The sequence below is a fragment of the Dipodomys merriami genome, unplaced genomic scaffold (assembly GCF_024711535.1).
Source record: "Dipodomys merriami isolate MVZ:Mamm:240054 unplaced genomic scaffold, mDipMer1.0.p SCAF_291, whole genome shotgun sequence".
In the NCBI taxonomy this organism is placed as follows: Eukaryota; Metazoa; Chordata; class Mammalia; order Rodentia; family Heteromyidae; genus Dipodomys; species Dipodomys merriami.
This window is the reverse complement of record NW_027204393.1, coordinates 33,405-60,896: the sequence shown is the minus strand read 5'-3', so window position 1 is coordinate 60,896 and position 27,492 is coordinate 33,405. Positions and strand designations below refer to the sequence as shown.

At 36.1% G+C, this 27,492-nt stretch overlaps 1 protein-coding gene across 1 annotated transcript; it reads left to right on the top strand.

The window, feature by feature from the left end:
• On the top strand, nucleotides 1-27,492 carry Pi15 (peptidase inhibitor 15). Its single transcript, XM_070038718.1, has 5 exons — nucleotides 1-273; nucleotides 20,600-20,718; nucleotides 21,724-21,856; nucleotides 21,966-22,081; nucleotides 27,265-27,492. The coding sequence occupies exons 1-5, from the start codon at nucleotides 1-3 to the stop codon at nucleotides 27,398-27,400; spliced, it is 777 nt and encodes a 258-aa protein (XP_069894819.1). The 3' UTR covers nucleotides 27,401-27,492.

Sequence of the window (27,492 nt, the reverse complement as noted above, 5' to 3'; positions counted from 1 at the left end):
ATGATAGCAATCTGTGCTGTCAGCCGTGCTCTCCTGTTGTCCCTGCTCTGTGAAGCAAGTGCAGTCGTCTTACTCAACTCCACTGACTCATCTCCGCCAACCAATAATTTCACTGATACTGCAGCCGCTCTGAGCGCACCACTAGACTCTGCGGATATTCCCAAAGCCAGGCGGAAGCGCTACATTTCGCAGAACGACATGATCGCCATTCTTGATTATCATAATCAAGTTCGGGGTAAAGTGTTTCCACCAGCAGCAAACATGGAATATATGGTAAGAAGCATTCTTCTTCTTGTTGTTGAGTCCTGAATGAGGAAACTTTGATTTGTATGTTAAAAGGACCACAAATGTTTGTGTGGCAAGAAACATGGGGTTTGCATGTGTTAAGTGAGCTACATACTGTCCATCGGAGAAGTAAAGTGTGTGTATTTGTGTGAGTGTGAGAGAGACAGAGACAGAGAGAGACAGAGACAGAGGTGGAAGGATAGAGAGAGGAGATGGGTGGGAGAGAGGTGTGAGAGAGGTTTAGGAGAGAGAGACAAAGAGACAGAGACAGATGGGGAGGGAGAGACAGAGAGGCAGAGAGAGGGAGAGGGGTGGAACAGTGTGGAGGAAAGGGAGAAAAAGGAAGATCAACATGGATTTTTCTTCAGTGAGTTCTACAAGTACAGTTGAACTACCTTATATATAATGACATAGATAAAGAACAGAATATGTTACCTGACCACATTTGGGATATCTACTTTTTTATAGAAGAAACTCAGAACTTTTCTGTTTTCTGAATCCAATAGTCTTATTTATCAGCTAACACATGTTTTGAAAATATTTCTTGAAAAGATAGGTTTCATGTGGATGATTTACTCCTGGGTAGGTGTGTCTTCCCTTTCTTGGGCAAACCTCTTATGGTATTTGTATTCTAAGAGAACGACGTGCTGAGTCTTTCTTCTTGTGATTTAATGTTTTGTCCTGCAGATAACTATGGCAAGGCTGGAGTGTTTGCACTACGTTCCAACTAGCCATGGACACATTCTTTGCTCTATCTTAAAAATAGCCTATGTTTAAACCATTTCCCTTGGAAAGCAAAATCTTAAGTTTGTATTAAAGGAAAGGAGTTCTGTGAAAGTTTATTTTGGGTTTTGAATTGATTGGGGTTATGAGTTAAAGTCCTGTACTTTGCAAGAACACAGTCCGCAGCTGGTAGAAGGCAATGAAGACCACTAACATGGAATTTCCTAATTGTGGTGGGGGAAGGTGGTACCACACATCATTTCAATCATGCTGTAGATCCATCTGTTTTATATAAATAAACCTTTTGAATTTGACCAATTGTTGATGCCAGTGTCAGAGAAAAAGAAACAGACTTGCCAAATAATCTAAAGGAGTCATCATTCATAGAAGTCCAATTTAGATTCTGAAAACACATTTTGCACAGAATTATTAAGGAAAAAGATCCACTCTGACCTTCTAGGTGAAGAGTAATATGATCTTCTGATTAAGAGTAGTAGTTTTGGAGTGTTAATGTTTGGGCTCACATCATAGTCCTGGAATATAAACTGGGCAAATTCTTTTTTAAAGTTTTTTATTGTAAAAATACTGTACAGAGGGGTTATAGTTATTTGAGTAAGGTAATGAGTACATTTCCTATTGAGCATTGTTAGTTCCTCCTTTGTTTTTCCCCTACCATCCCTTCTCTCCCCACCACCCCAACTCTTCCCCCCTACCTTAAAGTTTTCAACAGTGTCTCGTACATCACATTGTTACAATGGGTCAACTTGTATCCTTATTTAAGCATTTTATTATTTCCCTTCCCTTCCCCAAATTATAAAAATGTATATATAAGATGCAGAGCATCAGAATCAAATACAGTGAAAACAGAGGTTATACCATGGGGGGAAGAACATACAAAAGAAACAAAAAAAATCACATAATACATTATAAATACATTAAAAACAATAGCAAGAAAGAAAAGTCCACTTGTGTCCTTTATCTTGGGGTTCATTTCACTTAACATTATCTTATATGGTCATATGTACATAACTTTTGCCCTTTTCTGTTTGTTCTAGACATTACTAGTTATTGTATATAAGGGAAACCATGGGACCTATTTCTTTGGGCCTGGCTTACTTCACTTAATATAATTTTTTTCCAAGTCTTTCCGCTTCCTAACAAATGGGGCAATGTCATTCTTTCTGATGGAGGCATAGAATTCCAATGTGTGTGTGTGTGTGTGTGTGTGTGTGTGTGTGTGTGTGTGTGTGTGTGTGTGTGTGTGTGTAACATTTTCTTTTTTTCTTTTTTAAAATAAGTTTTTTATTGTGAAAATACTGTACAGAGGGATTACAATCACATGAGCAAGGTAATGAGTACATTTCTTATCAAGCATTGTTGCCTCCTCCTTTGTTTTTCCCCTACCATCCCTTCCCTCCCATCTCCACAACTACATTCCCTACCCCCCCACCCCCGCCTAAATTGCAAAGTTTATTTTTTGACATAGTGTCTTGTACATCTCATTGTTACAATGGATCAACTTGTCTCCCTATTTAAACAATTTGTTTTTTCCCTTCTGCTCCCCAAATTATACCAACATCAAATACAGTGAAGACAGGGGTTATACCATGGGGGAGGAACATACAAAGCAACAAAATAAAAAATCACGTGGTACCTCATAAGTACGTTAGAAACAACAGCAAGCAAGGAAAAAACCACTTGTGTCCTTATCTTGGGGTTCATTTTGCTTAACATCATCTTATCTGACCTTTACTGCTTGTCTCAGATATACACTAGTTATTGCAAATAAGGGAAACTATGGGACCTATTTCTTTGGGTCTGGCTTACTTCACTTAATATGATTTTTTCCAAGTCTTTCCATTTCCTAACAAATGGGGCAATGTCATTCTTTCTGATGGAAGCATAGAATTCCATTGTGTATATATACCACATTTTCTTGATACATTCATCTATTGAGGGGCATCTGGGTTGGTTCCATATTGTAGCTATAGAGAATAATGCTGCAATAAACATAGTTGTGCTGGTAGCTTTAGTACAGCCTTGTTTGTGATCGTTTGGGTAAATGCTAAACTGGGCAAATTCTTTATTGTGTTTCACTTTTACCATTTCCAAGAAAAGAATAATTGTAGTATCCCCCACATTGGATTGCTGTGAACAATGTAAGTTGAGGAGCAATTATGCCAGACCTACAGATAAATTGATGTTGAATAAATGTTAGCTTTTAATGGGTTTCTTCAAGCTTTCTGTGGAAGATGCCCAATGAAAACACATTCAAGGTCTAAAAATAGAACAATTAACCATTCAGAGAGGTGTCTCTAGGAGATAATGAAGATATGTAAGGAAAAGAGGAACAAGTACTTCTTAAAATTGCTACAGATTGGGCTGGGAAGGTGGCTCAGTGGCAGAGCACAGATTGGGCTGGGAAGGTGGCTCAGTGGCAGAATGCTTGCCTTGCATGCATGAGGCCCTGGGTTCTATTCCTCAGCACAACATAAGCAAAAAGAAAAAAGCCGGAAGTGGTGCTGTGGCTCAAGTGGTAGAGTGCTAGCCTTGAGCTGAAGAGCTGAGGGATAGCACCCAGGCCCAGAGTTCAGGCCCCACTACCGTACCCCCCAAAAAATAAATTGCTACAGATTATAAGAAACTTACTTGGCTTGCATGATTAGGGAACTTCCTGTCGTAGATCACAATGTTAAGCTCCCTAAGATAAGGACCAAGACCTCTGGGCCAACTTTGGAGGCAAGTTTATTCTACTCCTATTAATTATAATATTATGACTATGCTGTCCACTTACAGCCTTGCATGCATTTACTTGGTGTATCTAAGATCCATTTGGAATTATAGGAGACATAGAAACCTAAGAATATATAATGCAGTTCACTATTGAATGACATTGAGGGTAGAGGGGTCACCATGAGTTAAGTCACAGGTGAGTGCAGTACAGTAGAAACAGTTGAATAGATACATTGATCTAGTTGTATTATTTCTTCCAACTTATCAAGAACTAATCCATTTCATATGCACTTACTTAATTGCTTTTCTGCTAAGGCCTTGACTAATTGTTTCCATAGATGATCTCATTTGGTAGTTCGTATACTCTTTATGAGGTTGAGATTGTTATCCTCCTTGTACAAATGAAATCTCTTAAGCTGGGTGCTGGTAGCTCATGCCTATAATCCTAGCTACTCAAGAGGCTGAGATTTTAGTATCTTTGTTCAAAGCCAGACTAGGCAGGAAGCTCGGTGAGACTCTTGTCTCCAATAAATACTCAAAAAACCCCCAGAAGTAGAGTTGTGGCTCAAGTGGTAGAATGCTTGCCTTGAGCAAAAGAAGCTCAGGGACAGCACCCAGGCACAGAGTTCAAGCCTAAGAACTGGCAAAAAAAAAAAAAAAAAAAAAAAGAAAAAGAAAAAGAAATCTCTTAGACTCAGAGAAGTTAATGACCAAGCCAAGGTGGTATGATAAGGAATGGCATTCCTGGGATTAGAATTTCAGTCTGGAATTCCACAGGTCCAGGCTCATGCTTGGAAACATCATTTTCATTGGATAGATCTAAAAATGCCCACTGGAGATGTGAGGCTTTGTTTTCTTTCTTAAAATGCAGGAGAAGGACTAGAGAGGCATGGCTCAAGTATAGCGTCCCCGAATAGCAAGCGTGAAGCCATGAGTTCAAACCCCATGACTTCCAAAACACAATAACCACAAAAAGAACCAAAATACATAGGGGAAATTCTATAAATATATTCTATTTGTCAATCCCTTGTTATTATTCTCTTAGCTATCAGAACCCTTACGTATGGCTTATTTTTAGAGTAACTAGAAACCATAGCATTATAGATATTTATACATTTTCCTTCATTCAGTGAAAGTAACGAGAATAGTAAGTTCTATCCAGCAAAATATAGGCTCTCAGATATCCCTGTAAATACTAAGCATACAGTCCACTTTTCTTTATTTTTTTATTTCTTTAATATTTGTTGAACATTTTCTATATATTGTTACTATCTTACATATTGGGTATACATTCATGAATGAGAGAGACAGATATTCCTGTCCCATGGGTGGGAACAGACAATAAACCACATAAATAAATTACATAGTATGCTCAAAGATGAAAGGTTATGAAAAAAATAAAGCGAGTTTGGTGACGCTTCAGTACATAGTAGGGCTTCAGGAAAAACTCAGTGAAACTGGCCTGAAGAAAATTAAAGGAATAAGCCACACTAATAGATGAGAGAAAGGCAGATGAAAGAGCAAAGACCCAGAGGTGGGAGAAAATTGATTAGTTCCATTAGAAAAATCCATTCACGGTAGTGACTTTTTGTTTATTTATTGATGGAAATGCTTCATCTGATCCCTGAAAAACACTAAGTAGGAAGTATAATATGATAGATAGTTTGGAGGTCAGGACAGCACTGTAAGTGACCTTAACTCTTGGCTAAGTGAAAAGTACACATCTAAATAGGACACTGTGACCTTCTTTTCAACTTCTTTCTAACATTGGTGGGGATTGCAAGCAATTGGAAAGTTAGTTCTTTCTATCCCTAACCAGTACCAAGTACATCACAAACTTAACTATGACTACATCACAAATGTTTGTGCCCTGAGTCACCAACTTTGCATGCAAATGATCCTCTGCAGTGGGAGGGCTGACCCTGGAGAGAACCTCAGAGCTTAGTGGAACACAATCTTCCTCTTAGTTTTTTCTAAATGCACCAGCCTGATTTGTAATCTCTCTCATCTCCACCTCTGTAAGCTTTTCCCTGTGCCAGTTTCTCCCCCTTGATAGTCTCCAGCTTCAAGTTTTTTAGGATGCTGGATTCTTTAGTGACATTTCTTATACCCATAATTACACAGGACTTCTCTTTTGAACTGTTGTGGTCTTCAATGTCTGCCATCATGTTTTCATCACTATCAAATATGATTTGTGCATTTCTTGCTAAGTTCCCAATTCTAAACTTTCAGGGTGCTAAATGGATGGTTATTCATCTTTTCCATCTCTATTTTCTTGAACAATTCCTTGTGTATAGGTAGTGATCAGCCATTACTTATTGTCCTTAGTTGAAAATGAATTGTTATATGAATTGTTGTAGGTATGTAAACAGCATTAATTTTGATATTACCATAAATATTTTAGTAGTTCATCATAATATTTCATCCTTATCACCTGAAATAAAGCAATTTTTATGAATTCTAAAAAAGATCTAACAATCAGTTTAATCTTCCTTAAGTACTTGGTTATGTTATATACTGTGCAGTTGATTTTAAAAAAATGGTAAAAATCTCTTTAACACCAGAATTTGGAACTCATGGTTTTATAGAGTTTTCTTTGGAAAAATTGCCCATGATTCTAATTGAAAACATTCTGGGTGAAATATTTCTAAAAGTTACTTTTCACTCAAATAATAGTATAGGTATGATTTTACTTTTTCCTTTTTATTGGTATATATTAATTATATAAAGAGACTTCATTGTGATATTTCCATATGTGCATTTGATGTACTCCCATCAAATTCTCACTGTTTAGATACAACTTTAAATATTCAAGTCATACTTCCTTACCCTTGGCTTCTGTTCTACAATTACCTTATTGACTAATTTCCAGAGTCCTTTGGCTACCAGCTGTTTTTCATTCTTCTGAAGGGTAGCTTAAGCCATGGCTCTAAACCACAAACCACACTAGTTCCTTAGAATAAGAATTATCCTCCAAAGAATGAATTTGCAAGACCCACACGGAGTAAAATTTGTAGGATGTTCTCTAATTCAAATCAATTGACTAAATTAATTTTAAAAAACATTCTGAGGTCTTTCCATGAAAGGAAGAGACACAAAGCTAGAAATTGCTGTCCTTAAAATATCCACAATGAAGTAAAAACAAAGCAAATGGGGAAGTTACTGAGCATATAATTTAGTAGAATGCACTGCCGAATAAGATTGATGTTAATGAGAGTAGTACAGACAAATACCATGGCTCAGTATTTATCTCCAGCTGGAAAGCCATGAAAGGTTCCGAGGAGGAGGAGGAGGAGGAGGAGGAGGAGGAGGAGGAGGAGGAGGAGGAGGAGGAGGAGGAGGAGGAGGAGGAGGAGGAGGAGGAGGAGGAGGAGGAGGAGGAGGAGGAGGAGGAGGAGGAGGAGGAGGAGGAGGAGGAGGAGGAGGAGGAGGAGGAGGAGGAGGAGGAGGAGGAGGAGGAGGAGGAGGAGGAGGAGGAGGAGGGGGAGGGGGAGGAGGAGGAAGAAGAGGAAGAGGAAGAGGAAGAGGAAGAGGAAGAAGAGATGATGAAAGAGGAGGAGCATTTGACAGGTGCAGAGAACGGGAGCTGGCTAGCTGGCTGGTACAGTAACAAAACTTCAGGAACAAAATCACCAGCATGGAACATCCCTAATATTTAAGCTATAGAGTTGAGGAGTCTCAGAAAAGATTAAGGATTAAATATGAAAAAACAACTAGGGAGAGGATGCAGTTTGAAAATAAGCTTAGGAAGGCCATCTTAGGAAGATGACCTGAGAATTGATTTTGTGCAAGTCACCAGAGAGGTGACAACAAGTAATAGGAGGTTTTAGGCAAATGTGAACAGAAGAGAAACAGTAGAGCTTTACTTAAATACAACAACAAGAAGAATTCACTGGATTATGGTGCAGAAGTTAGTAATCTTCACAGAATTATTAAAAGGTTAGGCAGGCAGGTGATAGATAACATTTCCATAAATGTGAATCTGGAAAAAAAAAAAGCACACAAACAAGATGTAGCACAACATCAAGAAGCCCAAACCACTTGTATTAAAGATGTGACTTATTTTATTTGGCAATACAGATATTGTTTGCAAAGCTCAGGAACAAAATTTCCTATGCTTTCCTTTTTAAAAATGATCTTTAGGTAGTTGTACAAAGGGGGTTCACAATTCAACAAATCAATTCCTATGCTTCTCTGAAAAACAGAAAAATTCTAGTTATGAATTCAATAACAGATAGTAAAGCAGGCTGAAATGCATGGAGAACAGATTAACAAACCTTCAGAAAGAACCAATGAACTGTTAACCTAGAATTATCATTCACCACTTGGGAATAAAATGCCAAAAATGCCAAAAAACTGCCTAATTCATTTATTTGGATCCCATGTGGAATATCATGTGGATAATTGAATTATTTCCCCCCTTTTCTTAAGTAGTGGACTAAACATTTTTCATGTCTATCAATGTCTTTTTAAAATATAAAGCCATATTTTGTCCCTGATGGCACATTTCCTCTCATCTGAGGAGGCTAACTCAATTTTCTAGTTAGAAACTTAGGAAACTTGATGTGTCTAGCCTAAATCTCTTCGATGAATGCTTTTATGACCACTAGAAGGCCTCCTGATGATCACTGCCAGAAATCAGTGAACTGAGAAAGATTGCTGACAGAGAGGCATTTCTCTAGCACATTGCGAGTTCTGCATTCCTGTTCCCCTAAATGTTGAACCTTTTAAGTGTCTTGGCTTCTAATGAAGACAGGGAACATTTTGCAGGAGTTTTCTTCCAAGGTACATGCTGATCTGTATTATTTGTATACCAATAAAAAAACATACACACCTTGAAGGTGGCTTCCTTACATACAGCTCTCTACAGAGCCAGCTGAGAGCAAGAACATTTACTTTGTCTCCACTTTTATGATATGTTGTAAGAACTACAAATAGAAACACATGAACAAAATATATTTCAGAACATCACCTCCAGGTGACAGGCAAAAACCCTCAAAACACTGGCAGCCACACACAGCCACAGAGAGTGACCTTGTTTCCTAGAATTCAGGATTTGTCTTAGTGGCAAATAATATTTGACCACAATGAATAGGAAGGTTATTTGTTTCTTGTAATTATAGAACTCAGCATCATATTTGTCCTATAGAAAAAAGTTGGTAAATATTTGAAATTAATAGCTTTCTGGTGATAATGTGGGGTGACAGAGATCTGGTGGGTAAGAGTCAATCAGTCCTATGTCCCTTGTTCCTCAATTTTAATTAATTTTCTTGGTATTATGCTGAAGCACTAGTATTCACAGTACGATGGTAGGAAGTACTGTTAACAGACAAGAAAGTGGCAGGGTAGTATATTAGCACTAAGTCACTACATATTCAGGATGCTTTGAAATCACAAGATGAGGGAGATCTATGATTCCACAAAAAAGTACTATGGAGGTTCCTCAAAAGACTCCACATAGAGCTCCCCTATGACCCAGCAATCCCACTTTTGGTCATTTACTCAAATGATCACAAACAAGACCATACTAAAGCTACCAGCACAACTATGTTTATTGCAGCATTATTTACCATAGCTAAGATATGGAACCAACCCAGATGCCCCTCAGTAGATGAATGGATCAAGAAAATGTGGTATATATACACAATGGAATTCTATGCCTCCATCAGAAGGAATGACATTTGTTAGGTAGTGGAAAGCCTTGGAAAAATTATATTAAGTGAAGTAAGCCAGGCCCAAAGTAACATAGGTCCCATGGTTTCCCTTATTTGCAATAACTAGTATATGTCTGAGTCAAGCAGAAAAGATTGATGTTAGGTGAAATGAACCCCAAGATAAGTATTCAAATGTTATTGCTTTCATGCAATTATTTCTAACATATTTATAAGATGGTTTCTTTGTTGCTTTGTATGTCCCTCCCCTACGGTATAACCCCTGCTTTCACTGTATTTGATGTTGGTATAATTTGTGGAGGGGAAGGGAAAAAACAAATCCTTTAAATAGGGATACAGGTGGAACCATTGCGTTCATTGTACAATGAAATGTACAAATCGTTATGTCGAAAAATGAACTTTACAACTTTGGCTGAGAGGGGGGTGGGGGGGTGGGAGATGGGAAGGGATGGGAAGGGGAAACAAAGGAGGAGACAACAATGCTTGATAAGAAATGTACTCATTATCTTGCCCATGTAATTGTAACCCCTCTGTATGATATTTTCACAATAAAAAAAGAAACCTATGCAACCCCCGCCCAAAAGTGCTATCAATATTAACTACAAAATATAAACAAATGCTATAAAAGAGAAAATTAAGAAAAAAGGATCTGCCGGGCACTGGTGGCTCACACTTGCAATCCTGGCTACTCAGGAGGCTGAGATCTGAGGACCATGGTGCAAAGCTAGCTAGGTCAGGAAAGTCCACGAGACTCTTATCTCCAATTAATGAAAGTAGTACTGTGGCTCAGAGTGCTAGCCTTGAGTGCAAGAACTCAGGGATAGTGCCTAGGCTCTGAGTTCAAGCCCCATGACTGTCAAAAAAGAAAGGAAGGAAGGAAGGAAGGAAAAGAAAGAAAGAAGAAGGAAAGAGAAAGGAAGGAAGGAAGGAAGGAAGGAAGGAAGGAAGGAAGGAAGGAAGGAAGGAAGGAAGGAAGGAAGGAAAGAAGGAAGGAAGGAAGGAAGAAAAGAAAAGAACAGAGGAACTATGTAGTCAAAATAGAAGAATATTATGCTGGGTGCCTGTGGCTAACGCCTATAATCCTAGCTACTCAGCAGGCTGAGATCTGAGGATCATGGTTCAAAGACATCCTGGGCATGAGACTCTTATCTCCAGATAAGAAAACTTATCTTATCTCCAGAAAACTGGCTCTGTGGCTCTGTGGCTCAAGTGGTAGAGCACTATCCTTGAGCTGAAGAGCTGAGGGACAGTGCCCAGGCCCAGAGTTCAAGCCCCATGACTGACAAAAAAAAAAAAAAAAAGGAAAGAAGCATATTCTAAAGGCATGGGTAGATTTCTATATGGCTTAGTTTAGTGTCTGAAAGGAAAAAGTGAGAGACTGGAGGTATGATTCAAATAAAAGAGTGCCAGCCATAAACAAAAATGCTGAGGAAAAGCATGAGGACCTGAGTTCAAGTCCTAGTACAGAAAAAAAAAGGATATTTGATAGTGGGGGGGGAGGGACACCAAGAAACTTGAGTTTTGTTGTAAGTCACAGGAAACTATGAGCTGGGAAGTTATCCAGTTCTGGTTCCCAGTTAGTCAGGTGGGATGTTCCCTAATCACATTTGCACTTTTCAGGAAGGCATACTGGCCAGGGAGGTGGGGGACACATTGGAGGGAGGCAGATAGATAAAGAAAACTGAACTAAGTTGAAAACAATAGAGAGGCAAATGCAGTGAGCTGGAGCTGTGAAAGATTTGATGTTCAAGTCAGTAGCTGTAAGCAACTCATGTGATGGGAAAGAATGAGGATTGATATGACGAGCAGACAAGGGCGATGTCTCTGTCATTGAGGAGGACAATTGTTTTCTTTGGAGTCAGAGAACACAAAATAAAGAGCAGGTTTCAGGAAGCCATTAAGTGGCTGCAGGTTTATCCTCAAGGAAACATGTCTATGAAGATTGAAAAAGGCAGCCAGCATGTGGGAGGGTGCATTCTTCCACTGCAGAGAATTTAGGATGTGAACATGCTTTGTTAGTCAAAATGGAACACTTTAAAACAGAGGTAGGGCAGTGTAGTGGAGACAGCATGGATGGGTGAGCTTATGTCTGGGAATCTAGTCAAGAATTTTTGTAAGAATATGCCACACTCTGTCTTTTTTTAAAAAGCAAATACTGAGAGGTAAACCATTCTTAATCCAAATCTGCTTCAAGAGCCTATGTCTTCTTGACACATTCAGAGTAAAGCTTTGGGAAAAAAATTCAGATAAATGGAAATTTAGAAATTGATGATTCTGGCTAGTCTGGTGTGAATTTAATACATCTGAAAACTATTTAATGGGCATAATGGCCATTCAATAGCTATGACCTGGACAGGCTTGGTCATTTGTGAAAATTTCCAAACAGTGGCATGGGAGGCAGGACAGGGAAGATTAAAAACAAGAACAACCAACTAATAGTTTAAACTGCTTATTAGAAATATTTGGGAAAGAATACATGCGAGTCTGAGGTTTGGAAGGATAAAATTTGAATGCTTCCGGACCATGTCATCCATAGCATCTGAATTCAGGAACCAAACACTTTTTTGACACAAATATGGAAAAATGTCCAACAAGTTGTGTCTGTTTTCAGAATAAATTTTTCATGAAATATCTTAAAATTTCATACCAGGTACTTAAAAGCAAAGCAGTCCAAAATGTTGCTTGAGGACACAATAGTTGGTTCTGCTTAAAAGTGCCTCAAAATTCATACTTGATGACTTAATCAAATAGGAACAATTTACCAAACTTGTTTCTCTGCATTCCTGCGAGATCACATTTTCAGCAGAGGGTAGGTGGGTGGAAAGGCATTTGAGTTCTTCCGACAAGTGGGCACTGTGCGAAGCGGGGTTTGCACGGAGATCCCAGGGAAGGCAAGCAATCAGGAAGTCTGCTTTAAGAATACTGTAGTGGAGAGATGGTGGGAAAGATATTGACCACACATAGTTAACCATTTCTTGCAACCATTCCTTGTTAAACTATAGCTGGTTGGTGTTATATTTCCTCGGATAAGAAGACCATCACTGGACTCTATCAGCAATGACTTTAAAACTTAATGATAAAAAACCTATGCTAAACAATGATTTAAAATGTGAAATTAGGGCTGGGTTGTAGCTCAGTGGCAAAGTGCTTGCCTAGCAAGTGCAACATCCTGGGTTCGATCCCCAGTACCAAAAAAAAAAAAAAAAGACAAAAAAAATACAGTTCAAAAAAACCCCTAAACAATAAAATATGAAATTAATGTCTTAAATTTATATATATATATATATATATATATATATATATATTAGGTGGAGGGCTGGTACTGGGTTTAAATTCAGGGTCTCCTGGTCTCACTGGGCTTTTTCTATTTAAGGATGATACTCTTCTGCTTGAGCCACACCTGTACTCCCAGACTTTTGCCAGTTAATTGAATATAAGAATCTCATAATTTTCTGCCTGGGCTGGCTTCAAGCCTTAATTCTTGGATCTCAACCTCCTGAGTGGCTAGGATTACAGGCACCAATGCTCAGCTTGGGAAGTTTTTGTTTGTTTGTTTTTACTATTTTTACAAAATTTTGTTGCTGTTTGTTGTTTTAAGGTTTAGTTGGTTTTACTCAATTCTACTTCCTAGGTATTAGAGATTAATGCTTGGTAATATAATCAAAAGTGCACTTCATGCTGCTTCTCATTTCAGGAGATTTTCCAGTTCATGGATATCAGTACTATTCTTGAACCTCAACATTAATAATAGGGCCATTCTGATGAGAGAGCGGGGTGTTAAATACTCTACAGTCTCTGTTTCGTTTAATGCTTACCACAATCTTGAGAGATGGGGACACGTTTTATCATTTGAACATAGGAAACTTGAAGCTTGAAGAGCATAACTTCTCCAGGATCACAGAGCATGTTAGCAAAAATGATAAGGATGTACTTCTTCCCAACAGTGAGCCTGCGATTTAAATGATAGTACATGTGCTCATTTCTCTAGTTCTTCAGCTCATTAAATAATTTCCATACATGCATTTCATATGAAGACAGCACTGAATAGTAAGAAAGAAGTTCTTCACATGAAATCAAATCTTTTTACGGTATTGTATCTATTCTTGGGAACTATATAGACCACTTTATGATTGTGCTTCAAATCTATGAGTGTTTACAAAGAGGGAAGAAAAAATAACATGTTATCCCTGACCCTTAATCCTCAGTCACCAAATTTTCTCAGTTACCATTTCTCTTAAATATTAAGTTGCTACAAGCAACTCCCATCTGATTTCTATCAACAAACACAGACTATCAGAAAAAGCTGCACCAAGATATTTGAATTCTAAAAAGCTTACCTAAGATAAGAATTTGTGTCATTAAGGAAATGGAAAATCAAGTTATCATCCCTCTTCACACTTGTATTCATGAACAAGGCCACTTAGAGCTACTTGGGAGCTGAAATCCATGTGTCTCTGGGCAAGGGATGTCCTTCTTTAATTGCCCTGCCTGGCTGAGTTCCACCGTGAGTATGCTCCAATGAGAGCACAGTGTTGGAAATGACCTGGCCCAACCCACACAGAGCTGAGATGACAGATTACTCTCCATTATGCTAAAGCTAACTGACTGAGCAGACTCAGTGGGAAAATTCTCCTGCTAACCCTATTCCACACATGTTATATCTCTTATCCCAGTCACTAAGGTGGTAAGTTTGCTAGACCACCATCTCAACCAATAGCTGGATGCAGTGTTTAGCACTGGTCATCTCAGATATATAGGAGTCTGAGATTAGAAAGATCAAAGTTGTAGGCTAGCCTAGATTAAAAAAAGAGCTCAGAAGACCCCATCTCAAAAGAAAAAGTTGGACTCAGTAGTGTACCTATCATCTAAGCTATATGGGAAACATAAATACAAGACTGTGGTCCAAAAAGCAACACCTTGTCTCAAAAATAATCAGGGCAAAATGGGTTGTAGGCATGGCCCAACCGGAAAAGTCACTGTCTCAGGGCAAAGCCCTGAGCTTATACTTCAGTACCACCACATACATGCACAAGAAAATAAATGTAAGTGTCATATTCATATTTTAAGTTTTTTATGTCTTTGAGTATGATTACCATGCACACAATGAGTTATTTGGCATCCACTAATTTTCAAGGGTAATATTCCTGTCGCTTTTTGTTTCAATTTATGAATCATTTTATAAAGATAATAGATTTTGACAAGCATATTTAGTGGCTATAATATACAAATTAAAGTTAAATTTAAGCTATATTTATAGATTTATTTGATTTTTCTCTTTTAATGTCTTATTTAGTAATTTCTTCATATATGATGACCCTCAAGTTAACCTAAATTTCACATACTATTCTTGGGAATTGCATAGACTACTTCATGGTCATGCTTCAAGTCTATGACTGTCTACAAAGGGAAGAAAAATAACATATGCTATCATTGACCCTTGATCCTCAGTCACCAAACTTTAAAAACGTAACAGATTTATTTTTTTAACATTTTCATCTTAAAATCACATTTTATATTGAAAATGTAAAAATGTAAAATGACTTGTCATTTTAACAGTCCATTTTCTCTTAATCACTACAGAAAATCATTACATATTCACTACTAAAAAAGCAAGTATGAACAATTATTTACTCCAAATAATCCATCCCTTTTCTATTAGAGGTTATCATTTTGAACATTCCTATACTTAATTCTTATCATTGAAATTAAAAGCTATCTACTTAAGAAGAAAAACAAAACATATCATATCAAACAACTCTAGATATAGAGTGCCAAGTAATGTTTGAGGTTATTTTCTAATTTGGTTGTATTTTTTATTGACCCCAGATACTGGCTGGATAGATTATTCCAGATGTGTTTCATGATCCTGGCTGCCTCTATTTTATGGAGCCAAGAACTTTAGGACAGTTGATCTTATCAACTGGGTTGGATTTATATCATTACTTGATTCCTTTATTGAGCAAGATATATTGTATTCATAAACCACTTTGTTGAATGGCATCTCCTTTGTACAACTAAAGATAATGATAATGTAAAAAAAGAACAGATCACAGAAAGAAGTCAGCAACCTTCCATCACAGAGCATTCCTTGATTCGGTGTTATGTTTCTTCAACTCAAGCTTGAAATGTCTGTGATGTGACATGTCTTGATGAGAATTTTGTATTTTTAAAATATTTATCTTATCTCTAACTGTTACAATTCTTCTAGAAATTTAAATAACATCAACTTGAATTCCGGGTTTAGCACAACTTCTTGTGATTTATAATCAAGGCACCGTGCCCAGCTCAAGATAGCTGTCTTTATTAATACTACATATGAATATTTTAGCCCAAAGTAAACTCAATCCATTTATGAAGTGACAAACTGAATGGCTCTTAACACCAAAATTAAAATAAAACTCTTTTGAGCAACAGGGAAGACCTACAACCCTGTGCATATTCCACTACTTTTGTAAGCCATTTTTACTTTATGAATTACTTAGTTTAATTAGAATATCTAGCTCCTAGTTGGGCCTGTAAATGGCTTTTTTATTCATGAATAATAGTCTTGATTTTTACCTCATCTATAGGAAACAAGATTTGAAATATTTAAAAGCAAAATATCTATGAAAGTGCCTTTTCTACTTACAAAGCTGGGAAATAAAAAGACAGAATTTTGAATAAAAGCAAAGTAGTTATCAACTATTCAGTATAGCTAACAGAAGAAAATAGTATCATATGTGTTTACTAGGTATTTGAAGAAAAATGCATGCTTGTGACCTTGTTTTCTCCATTGGTATGTATTGTTTATTTTCTCCCTTTGTTTTTCTCTATTATAGGGTATAATATTAAAATAATTTAAAATTAAATGCTCAAAACAGATTGGGAGAGAGTGAGGGAAAGGTGTGCTTTATATAATTGTAACCCCTCTATCCATCACCTTTATAATAACAATAAAAATCATGAAAAAACAGATTCTCAAAGTTATCAGTTACATTGCTAACAAGAATTCAGAAAGCTGGGTACCATTGGCTTATACCTATATTTCAGCTGCTGGGAGAATGAGATTATGAGAATCATGGTTCAAAGTCGGTCTGCACATCCATGCAAGACTCCTTCTCAACCAATAGCTGGGTGTGGTAGATTGTGCCTGTAATCTCATCTGTGATGGGAAGCATGGAAGTGGAGGTATGGCTCAAGTAGTAGAACTCCAGTATTGAGCAGAAAAAGATAAGGTAAAGAACCAGGTCCAGAAGTATTTCAGGACAGCAAGAGCCCATTTAAAAAAGAACTAATGTAAATAATCATCCGGAGGCATGACTTAACATCAGGATGTCTGTGTAACAAATAAAAGGCTTGCAGAGTACCTTCTCCCCTGCCCCAAGACAGACTGACAAAAAGAAAAATAAATTTATGGACTAAATCCAATGCTTAGGCAATTTGCAGTTCCATTCATTGAACTTCTATAAGTTGTTAAGTTCTTTGACATTAATACCCTACAATCTTCATGTCAAAATAGAGCTTCTGTATAAGGAAAGAATAGATTGTGTGTGAGAAAGAATGCTCTATATAGACTAGAAAGAAATCTTTTGTTAAAATATCTTATAGTTGTAAAAGTTGACTGTTACTTTCATCGCTCAAAGACCTCATCATATAGGTAAGTTTAAGTATACTGGAGACAAAAGACGCAAATTATGTTCCCATCTTTTCGTGTGAATTGTAACTTATGGAGGAAAAGCAAATGCATAATTCAAGTTTACCAGAAGCTATGTCACAACCTCCAAATTTCAGCATTCCCTCTTCCAAGCAGACTTCCCTTTTAGAAGGTGAATGTGAGACCTGCTTGAGAACAGAAGCAAGAAAGAACACAAAACCTGATCCATCTGTAGCAAGAACATGACAGTTAATTGTATGCAACATGGAGGGCAAGTCTATCTGGAAATTGACCCATGTCTCTCAGGCCTTCCAGAACCTTCTTTGAAAGGACATGGGGACTTCTCTCCGATAAATTATCTTTTCCAAAACTTTGCTTGTAAAATATTTAATAGAAACCCAAATATGTGGACCTCAGTAATGTCAAATACATTTCCCTCATATCAGATCATCTTACAATATTTAACAGAGGCTATTCACATAAGATATTAGCCATATATGGTTTTTTAAAAATAATTTCAGGTATGAAACTTTTGTTTATTTCTTTGATATAATATTTAGATTTTACATATATGAATGAGCATACAATTGGAACCTTATAAAGTACTTTTAAAATTGTTTAATGTGTTGTGCTTTTAGATTTTCTTTTCTACCTGTATATATTTACAGTATATGTTACAAACTCAAGAACCTCTCAGGAAATAAAATTTGTTGATGCTAGTCCATCTGAAATTCCTTTGTGAATTAACCATTGTGTTTTGTATTTTGGAGAACTGAAATCTGTATTTTTTAAAATCCACATTTTATTAATTTTGATGGACAGGATAAATTCTACAGCTATACAAAATGTTAATTTCAGGCTGAGGATACTAAAATTTAACATGAATATAATGAATATAATGAGTGAGCATATGTAATCCTGCCTCAATTTTTTGAAGATCATTATTTTTCATTAGAAAAATACCTTGTAAAGAATTAGCACATCTCTTTAGAGGGTATCTGTCTTGGCCTTTTGGCTAAGATTGCCTTTTGCAAAGCTCATTCATTTTTATTTACATTTCTTGTTTTATTTCAAATTCCCTAGTTGTTTCCTTTTACTTAAATATAGTGTTATATTCAATAAATCTAGGTAAACTTTGTCCTTTGGGGAAAATCAAGTCTTTTCAGTGACAGAGTCAAGCAATCCCATGAGTTTGTTTAAGTTTGTAATTTCCACGAAAATATGCCTATTTTCTAACTACACACAGCCTGATGAAGAGGAAAGGCCTAAGTTCTCAAATGGGAGTCCCTGTGAATTTGTGAAAGTATAAAACTGTCCCTTCTTCCTCATATAAGGTCTTATTTTATAAGATACATTGGAAAGTAACCCTTGTGTAGTCACAATTTGAACACAAAAGTTTCAGGTAGAATAATATATAACCATTACAAATAATTTATGAAATAATGCTATAACATTGAACCATAATATTCAATTAAAAATCCTTTTTAACAGACAAATACATCCCTAATCATTCCTACTTGGGAAAAATCTTTGGAAGAACACTTCTCTGTTCAAGAATAATATACATTATATATATATAATATATAAATATATATGAAAAATATGTATTTTTGTACTTTGCTAGAATATAGATTACTATTTCAGAGTTGAATTATTATTTTCAGGTTCACAAATGCTTGTTTCCCTGTGTAGATGTTGAAATGAGCATGTCAATCATATTGTTACTAAATATGAGTGTATATTAAATCAAGATTTATCCTACAACTTTTTCTCAATTATTATGAATATTTTTTCAAATTTTCAATTAATGAAAATTTGTCATACACGAATGGTATCTCTGTTAACTTTTCTTTAAGAAAAGCAAATTACTATTTTTCTTAATTTAATTAAATCATATTATACTATATTTTGTAACACCTATGTAGCATTGTGAAGTTATTTTTAGCTTATTTTCAATTCAGACCAACTAAAATTTATAAATTCTCCATTTATTACTACTAAAGATTCAATTAAGATGAAATATTAAAACTCTGGGATTTATTATACTGAGTATATCATCTACCCTTTGAAATTTCTGATATAATACTGGACATAGTTCATTTTTATAAATCAGTGTTAACAAATTTGATCACCTTTGTATAATATGTCTTCATAGCAAAGTTCCTTTTGCAAAGATAATCTCTAAGGAAATCAAATGATTTTGCTGCATTCAAATATCAGTGATTGGGCTGGGAAGGTAGCTCAGTGGTAGAGCACTTGCATGCATGAGGCCCTTGGTTTGATTCCTCAGCACCACATAAGCTAAAAGAAAAAAGCTGGAATTGGCACTGTGGCTCAAGTGGTAGAGCGCTGGCCTTGAGCTGAAGAGTTGAGGGACAGCGCCCACGCCCAGAGTTCAGGCCCCACGACTGGACTCCAAAAAAAAAATATATATATATATATAAATATACATATATATATATATATATATATATATATATAAAATCAGTGATTAGTTTCCCAGTGATAATCGTGTATGGCATTCTTGTTAACCTATACCTGAGGTCTGGATTTTGGACCTACATGATACTGTAAAGAAACTGTTGCTTATCCCACTTTTGGGCATTTACCCAAATATTCACAAACAAGACCACACTAAAGCTACCAGCACGACTATGTTTATTGCAGCATTATTTACCATAGCTAAGATATGGAACCAATCCAGATGCCCCTCAGTAGATGAATGGATCAAGAAAATGTGTATATATACACAATGGAATTCTATGCCTCCATTAGAAACAATAACATTGCCCCATTTGTTAGGAAATGAAAAGGCTTGGAAAAAATTATATTAAATGAAGTAAGCCAGGCCCAAAGAAACATAGGTCCATGGTTTCCCTTATTTGCAATAATTAGTAAATGTCTGAGTGAAGCAGAAAAGGTCAGATAAGTTGATGTTAGAGAAATGAACCCTAACATATGTATTCAAGTGTTTTATTTTTCTTTCAAGAGATTGTTTCTAACACATTTCTTTGTAGCTTTGTATGTCCCTCCCCCATGGTATAACCCTTACTTTCACTGTATTTGATGTAGGTATAATTTGTGGAGGGGAAGGGGAAAACAAATCATTTAAATATGGATACAGGTGGACCCATTGCAACAATGAGATGTACAAGTCGTTGAAATGAACTTTACAACTTTGGTGGAGAGTGGGGTTGGGGGAGTTCGGAGGATTGGGTGGGGGGGCAGGGGAGGATGGGAAGGAATGGGAAGGGGAAACAAAGGAGGAGGCTACAATGCTTGATAAGAAATGTACTCATTATCTTGCCCATGTAATTGTAACTCCTCTACTCAGTATTCTCACAATAAAAATAAAGAAATTGTTGCTTAACTGCATGAACTGCATTATAAAACTTTGAGTAACACTACTTGGAATTGGCTTTGTTTTAGTTAAAATAGACAATACTGTAAATTGGAAGAAATCTAGGAAATAGTAACGCCATTTCCTCCTTTTCACTCATTGTTTCCTATAGCAAATCCACAAAAGCTGACGATTTTTTCCCCCTCCCTACAGGTCTGGGATGAAAATCTTGCAAAATCTGCTGAAGCTTGGGCTGCTACTTGCATTTGGGACCATGGACCCTCTTACTTGCTGAGATTTTTGGGCCAAAATCTGTCTGTTCGAACTGGAAGGTAGAGAGAAGTTTCACTGATGCAATTTCTCTACATGACCTTATTAATTAGGAACTTGAATGAAGAACTACACCAACTTTGAGTAATATCAGAAAGAATTTACTGAGTAATCACTGTGTATCAGGCATGGATGCTTGGCCTATGAACTTCTTGATGTCTTTAAGAATTATATATTTGGTTAAAGGAGAACAGTTTCCCCTTTCACCATTCGAGCACACTTCCCAAGGCTGTATTTGTCATAGCCCTCAAAGAATCAAAGAAAGGATGAAGCTATATTCTGTATCCTCTCTGAGGATAAAGTTGCATCACTTTGTGTGTGTGTGTGTGTGTGTGTGTGTGTGTGTGTGTGTGTGTGTGCGCACGCGTGCACATATGTATGTGTGTATATACTTTCCCATGGTTGTTATACCTGCATATATAAATTAGCAAATAGATAAAACTGAAAACATTTGCATTTACATATTGTTTTCATGGTGACACATTTATACAATAATAAATCAAAAATATACATAAGTATGTAGATATATATATATATATATAGCTGTGTGTAAAGCTATTATTAATAGGATAAGTTTTTCTACTACTGAGGAATGTCATTATCTAACGTTCATTGACTTATACATATAAGAGAGGAAAATCAGTGGTCCCATCATTAAATTATGAGTTTCAGAATCAGATTTAAGGGCTAAAGAGATGCATTACTTCATGTGTCTAATTCCAGATTATTTATGAAATCCTGGTGAAGGAAAAGTTTGATGTGAATTAAATAAGACTTTGGTGATTCCTGAAATATTTACATTTCCCGTCAAAATAATCTGCCATATAGACAAATGTAATATCATTGAACATTTTCATGTTTTTCCCTACTTGGAGAAATATAAAATTCTACTAGGTGGTAGTAGTGATGATAAGTAATAATTTACTTAAGTTATAATGTAACATGAGCCCACTTTATATACTATGCTCTAAGGTCTTCTACTCTATGTGTTCTCTTTTGATATCTAGATACCGCTCCATCCTTCAGTTGGTAAAGCCATGGTATGACGAAGTGAAAGATTATGCCTTTCCCTACCCTCAGGATTGCAACCCCAGGTGTCCCATGAGATGTTTTGGTCCTATGTGTACACATTATACACAGGTTATTTCAATTATTTTGCTAATTTTTGACTTGTCCTTACAAAATACTTTTATTTGGGTGAACATTCATTTTCTTAACAATATAAGAAAGTATTGATTTATTTTCACAGATGGTTTGGGCCACTTCTAATCGGATAGGATGTGCAATCCATACTTGCCAAAACATGAATGTCTGGGGATCAGTATGGAGACGTGCAGTATACTTGGTGTGCAACTATGCCCCAAAGTAAGTATCAAGCTTGATGCTCCTTCCCAGATCCTGGAGTGTTGTTAAATCTCTCTGGTTTGATAGGCATTTTAGACAGTTAAGCAATTTAGCTACTGTAGCTTCTAATCTTGAACCTCACCATGCTTCCTACATTCCCTAGAGAATGATAAAGTGAAAAGTTTCACCAGGGCAGGGATTCTGGGTTAAAAATGGGAGCAAAATATTTTGAGATGCTGGAGCTCAATAAATTCTTCTTACCATATTTCTTCTATCATGGTGATTGTAAATATTGTACTTCTCAGACTTTTAAGAACTATATAACAGGTATCAGAAAAGAATCTCCTAGGAAATTTATCTTATATATCAATACCAGAATGTTGGGAATATTCTGATTTATCAGCAATAGAGTGTCCACTCAACATTTTTACTAGGAAAGCAAAATTTTTCCATCTCTTCTTTTTTGATTAAAAAATATTCAGTGAGACCCATATTGTCTCCATGAAATGTATCCTAAAACTTTATTAAAGATTATAGAATATGCTCATATTTAGGATCATTTTATAATATAAAGATCAACACACACTTGCCAACATTTGACAAAATGTCTTCTTGATAATAATAACGTTTTAAATGAGAAAATGCTCTAATATTTATACAGAGTTCTGTTCCATTTGGAATAAATACTAAAATTTGCAAAGGATTTATGATACTCCTCGTGTCTTCCAAAGTAACTCCTAGACAAAGATTTTCTCCACCTATTCCAGTGGGGGTGAGAGGGGATGAGGGAGGGTAACAATGTGTTATGATCAACTGCATTACTCATTGATATGGTTGTGTGCCAGGGCAGTAATTTATAACGTTAGAAAAACAATGATTTTCCCTATGGTCCTCTCTTCATCAGTATTAGGTGGAAATAGGATCTCTGCACTATTTTTAAAGCACTTAAAAAAGATGTTTGCATTTGTTTTATAGTTTTAGCTCCACAATTTTTATTAAGCCTTTATCAATTCTCCCTGATATAAATCTGGCAAATAGTAACCAAGTGGTCAAAGAGATGTTTTGCTTCAATTTTTGCATTTTAGTTTCCATTTGGGGCCAATGAATTCGAATTCTGTAAAGTCACTGATGTGGTATGTTATTTCTTTATAGGTCCAAGAAATTAAAATATTGCATTAACAGAATAATTTTAGTTTTAATAAAAGTGTTTTCTGGACTCTAGATGATGAAGAGTATTTAAATCTTGACTGACAGGAAAATAGAATTTTTCCAGTGTCAATACAGAATTATCTCTAGTTTGCTTTTCAGTGTGAGAAAAAGGAGAGAGAGAAAGGGAAAAGAAAGTGAGAACAAAAATGTAGTTAGATGGAACAGAACAAGAAATAATAGAATGAGTAATATAGGAATTACTTGATTTACTATTAAATACCATTATCCCATATTCAATAATTGTGATTTATATCAATGTTCATAATCTCAAATTTGGATATAATAAAATTCTACTTCTAAATTTTGTTGACAAAAATATCTGCTATGCAATTTCTAAATAGAAACTCGATAAAATTTAGATAGCATAGCCTGGTTTCATATACTTTCATAGCTTTAAGTAACTACATAGAGGGAAATAAAATTATTAACACAGACAGGAAAAGAGAGGGATGAAATTGTGAAACACAGTCATAAGAAAATGGCATTGGCTATTTCTAGAGAAGCATAGGATATTATCAAAATTTTGCTGACATTTTCTTATCACCAAGGCGGAATATGCCATAAAATTAAGTGAAGATGAACAGTCATAGAACTCCATTGCACTTAGTAATATGAAAAGTTAATCAGCAAGTCTCATTTAATAGGCCAATACCCATGAATATAAAAATATCTGAATATTTTTTGTTTTTGCTAAATATTGTCATATTCTATAGATATGCTTTATAATCACTTCTGAGTCTTACTTAGTTTTAAGGAAAATGATAACTTGCTTCATAGTTTACCCTCTTTCTTTGTTTTCAAAATCTATTAGATTTATTTATTTTTAAAAATTTATTGTAAAGGTAATTAACAGGGGGGTCACAGTCCCATAAGTAAGATAATAAGTGTATTTCTTTATAAACACTGTTACCCCTCCCTCATTTTTTCCTGCTTACCCTCCCCACTCTCCTCCCCCCAAGTTGTAAAGTTCATTTCCAACATAATGTCTAGTGAATATCTTTGTTGCATTAGTTCATCCTTTGTCCTGCTGTTTCTGAGATTTACTTTCCCTTTCATGGATCAGATAAGATTATATACAAGCTTATATACAAAGCTTGTATACAACTAAAACAGAAAGAAAAAATAGAAATAACTGTATACGGGACATAATAAGTACCTCTTGTTTCCAATTCTTGGAGTTCATTTTGATATGCTTCATTTTATATGGTTCTATGCACTTAGCAATTGGGCTATTGTGATCCCCTGCTAAGAATATCACAGACATATTCTAGTTATTGCAAATGAGAGAAACAATGAAATCTATATTAAGTATCTTTGGGCCTGGTTTGCTTCACTTAATGTAATTTGTCCCAGGTCTTCTCATTTTCTTACAAATAGGGTAGTGTCAATCTTTGTGATGGAAGCATAGAACTCCATTGTGTATATATATCACATCTTCTTGATCCATTCATCTACTGAGGGGCATTTGGGTTGGTTCCATATCTTAGCTATGGTAAATAATGCTGCAATGAACCTACTTGTGGTAGCTTCAGATGGCCTTGTTTGTAGTCATTTGGGTAAATGCCTAGCAGTGGGATTGCTGGGTCATAGGGGAGCTCTATGTGAGGAACTTCCATACTGCTTTCCAGAGTGTTTGAACAAATTTACACTTCCACCAACAATGTAGTAGTGTTCTGTTTTGGCCACATTCCCTCCAGCATCTGTTACTAGATTTCTTGATAATGGCCATTCTAACTGGAGTAAGGTGGAATCTCTTGATTCTGGCCCTTTTTTTAGACATCATCTTATATGGTCATATGTACATAGCTTTTGACCTTTTCTACTTGCCCTACACATGTACTAGTTATTGCAAATAAGGGAAACCATGGGACTTAAGTTTCTTTGGGCCTGTCTTACTTCACTTAATATAATTTTTCCAAGGCTTTCCATTTCCTAACAAATGGGGTGATGTCATTCTTTCTAATGGAAGCATAGAATTCATATTATATATATATATATATATATATATATATATATATATATATATCACATTTTCTTGATCCATTCATCTACTGAGGGGCATCTGGGTTGGTTCCATATCTTAGCTATGGTGAATAATGCTTCAATAAACCTAGTGGTGCTGGTAACTTTAGTATGGCCTTGTTTGTGATTGTTTGGGTAGATGCCCAAAAGTGGGATTGCTGGGTCATAGGGGAGCTCTATGTGGAGTCTTTTGAGGCACTTCCGTACTGCTTTCCAAAGTGGTTGAACAACTTTATACTCCCATCAACAATGCAGTAGGGTTCCCTTTTAGCCACATCCCCTCCAGCATATGTTGTTATTAGAGTTCTTGATTGCAGCCATTCTAACTGGGGTGAGGTGGAATCTCAATGTTGTTTTGATTTGCATTTTTTTATGGCTAGAGAGGTTGAGCATTTCTTCATGTGTCTGTTGGCCATTCAATAAATGGTGCTGGCAAAATTGGTTAATCACCTGTAGAAAACTAAAGCTAAATCCTTATATATCACCTTGCACCAGAATCAACTCCAAATGGATCGAAGACCTCGAAGTCAAAGCAGACACTCTGAAAACATTACAGAATGGAATAGGAGAAACCCTAGGTCTCCTTGGCACAGGCAAAAATTTTTTGGTCGATTGTGGGGCTTGAACTCTGGGCCTGGGTGCTGTCCCTCAGCTTTTCAGCTCGAGGCTAGCACTGTACTGCTTGAGCCACAGCACCACTTCCAGCCTTTTCTGCTTATGTGGTTCTGAGGAATTGAACCCAGGGCCTCATATATGCAAGGCAAGCACTCTACCACTGAGCCACCTTCACAGTCCCCGAAATTTTCTTAATAGAGACCCAGAAACACAACAAATCAAAGAAAAGTTGGACAAATGGGATTGCATGAAGCTGCAGAGCTCCTGCATGGCAAAGGACATAGCTAGCAAGATCTTCACTAGCCATACAACAGAGAAGGGTCTCATATCTAAAGTATACCTGGAACTCAAAAAATTAAATCCCCTAACAACAAATCCTCAAAAAAAAAAACAACAACTGCATGACAAATAAGTGGACTAATGACTTAAAGAAAAACTTCTCTGAAGAGGAAATAAGATTCTGGCCTTTTATCTAAAATTTTCCTCACCTTGCTTTCCCAAATCTTGTTTCTTTGTATTTTAATTACTAGTAATCATGCTACTGAAATGTATTTATTACTATCTCCTTCTGAATTAAGAAATCCCAATGACAATCATATTGCAGCCTTTTTGAAGTATCCTAAATGGTGTATGTGGCTCACTATTATAATTATGACAATCAGTACAGTGACAGAAAAAAATACTAGCAAAACAAAGTAGTTTAATTGAAAGCATTCAGTGTTATTAAAGCTACCAAAATTTAGTAGACATGAATTTATATGTGGAAAAGGTTTGGAATCATTATTTGAGTCATTATTCTCTTATAATAAGAATAATTTTCCCTGGATCCTTGTTTTTATAAAGGCTGGAATCTAAAATATTTTACAACATTGGAAACACATTTTATGAACATTTATAGCCTATTTATTGGGTATAAGATGTCTTCTTAGTTATTTCTCAGTTTCCAGCCTTCCAGCAAATGCTTAGTATTTCTTGACCATCCTTAGAGAGCATTAGAATGATTTTCGTAGGAGTAAATTTAAGTGGCTTGACCTTGTGCTCTAGGCTGTGAGAGACAGGACAGATGTGAATAGAATAAACCTAATGTACCAGTACTTAGATACCATCATGCTTAGTGTGACCTCAATGAGTATCTATAAATTATTTAGATATTCTTAACATACCAAAAGAGGTAGTATTTGAAAATAAAAAAATAGAATAAGTTAATGCGGGAATAAAAACTGTGTGTCACTTTCAGTGTGTTTTAAATTTCTTAAAACAATTGTTATGTCAACACATGGGCACATTCACTTGAGGACAAGCTAATATTTCTAAATGGGTGAGGGACACTAATGCCAGCTTCCTCTTTTCTCTCCTAGAGGCAATTGGATTGGAGAAGCACCATATAAAGTGGGAGTGCCATGTTCATCTTGTCCACCCAGCTATGGGGGAACCTGTACTGACAATATGTGCTTTCCGGGAGTAACGACAAACTACCTGTACTGGTTTAAATAAGCTTATCCTTTTCTCCAGAAACCTACCATGTTGCTGAGAATCATAGGCCTATCTATCTATCTATCTATCTATCTATCTATCTATCTATCTAT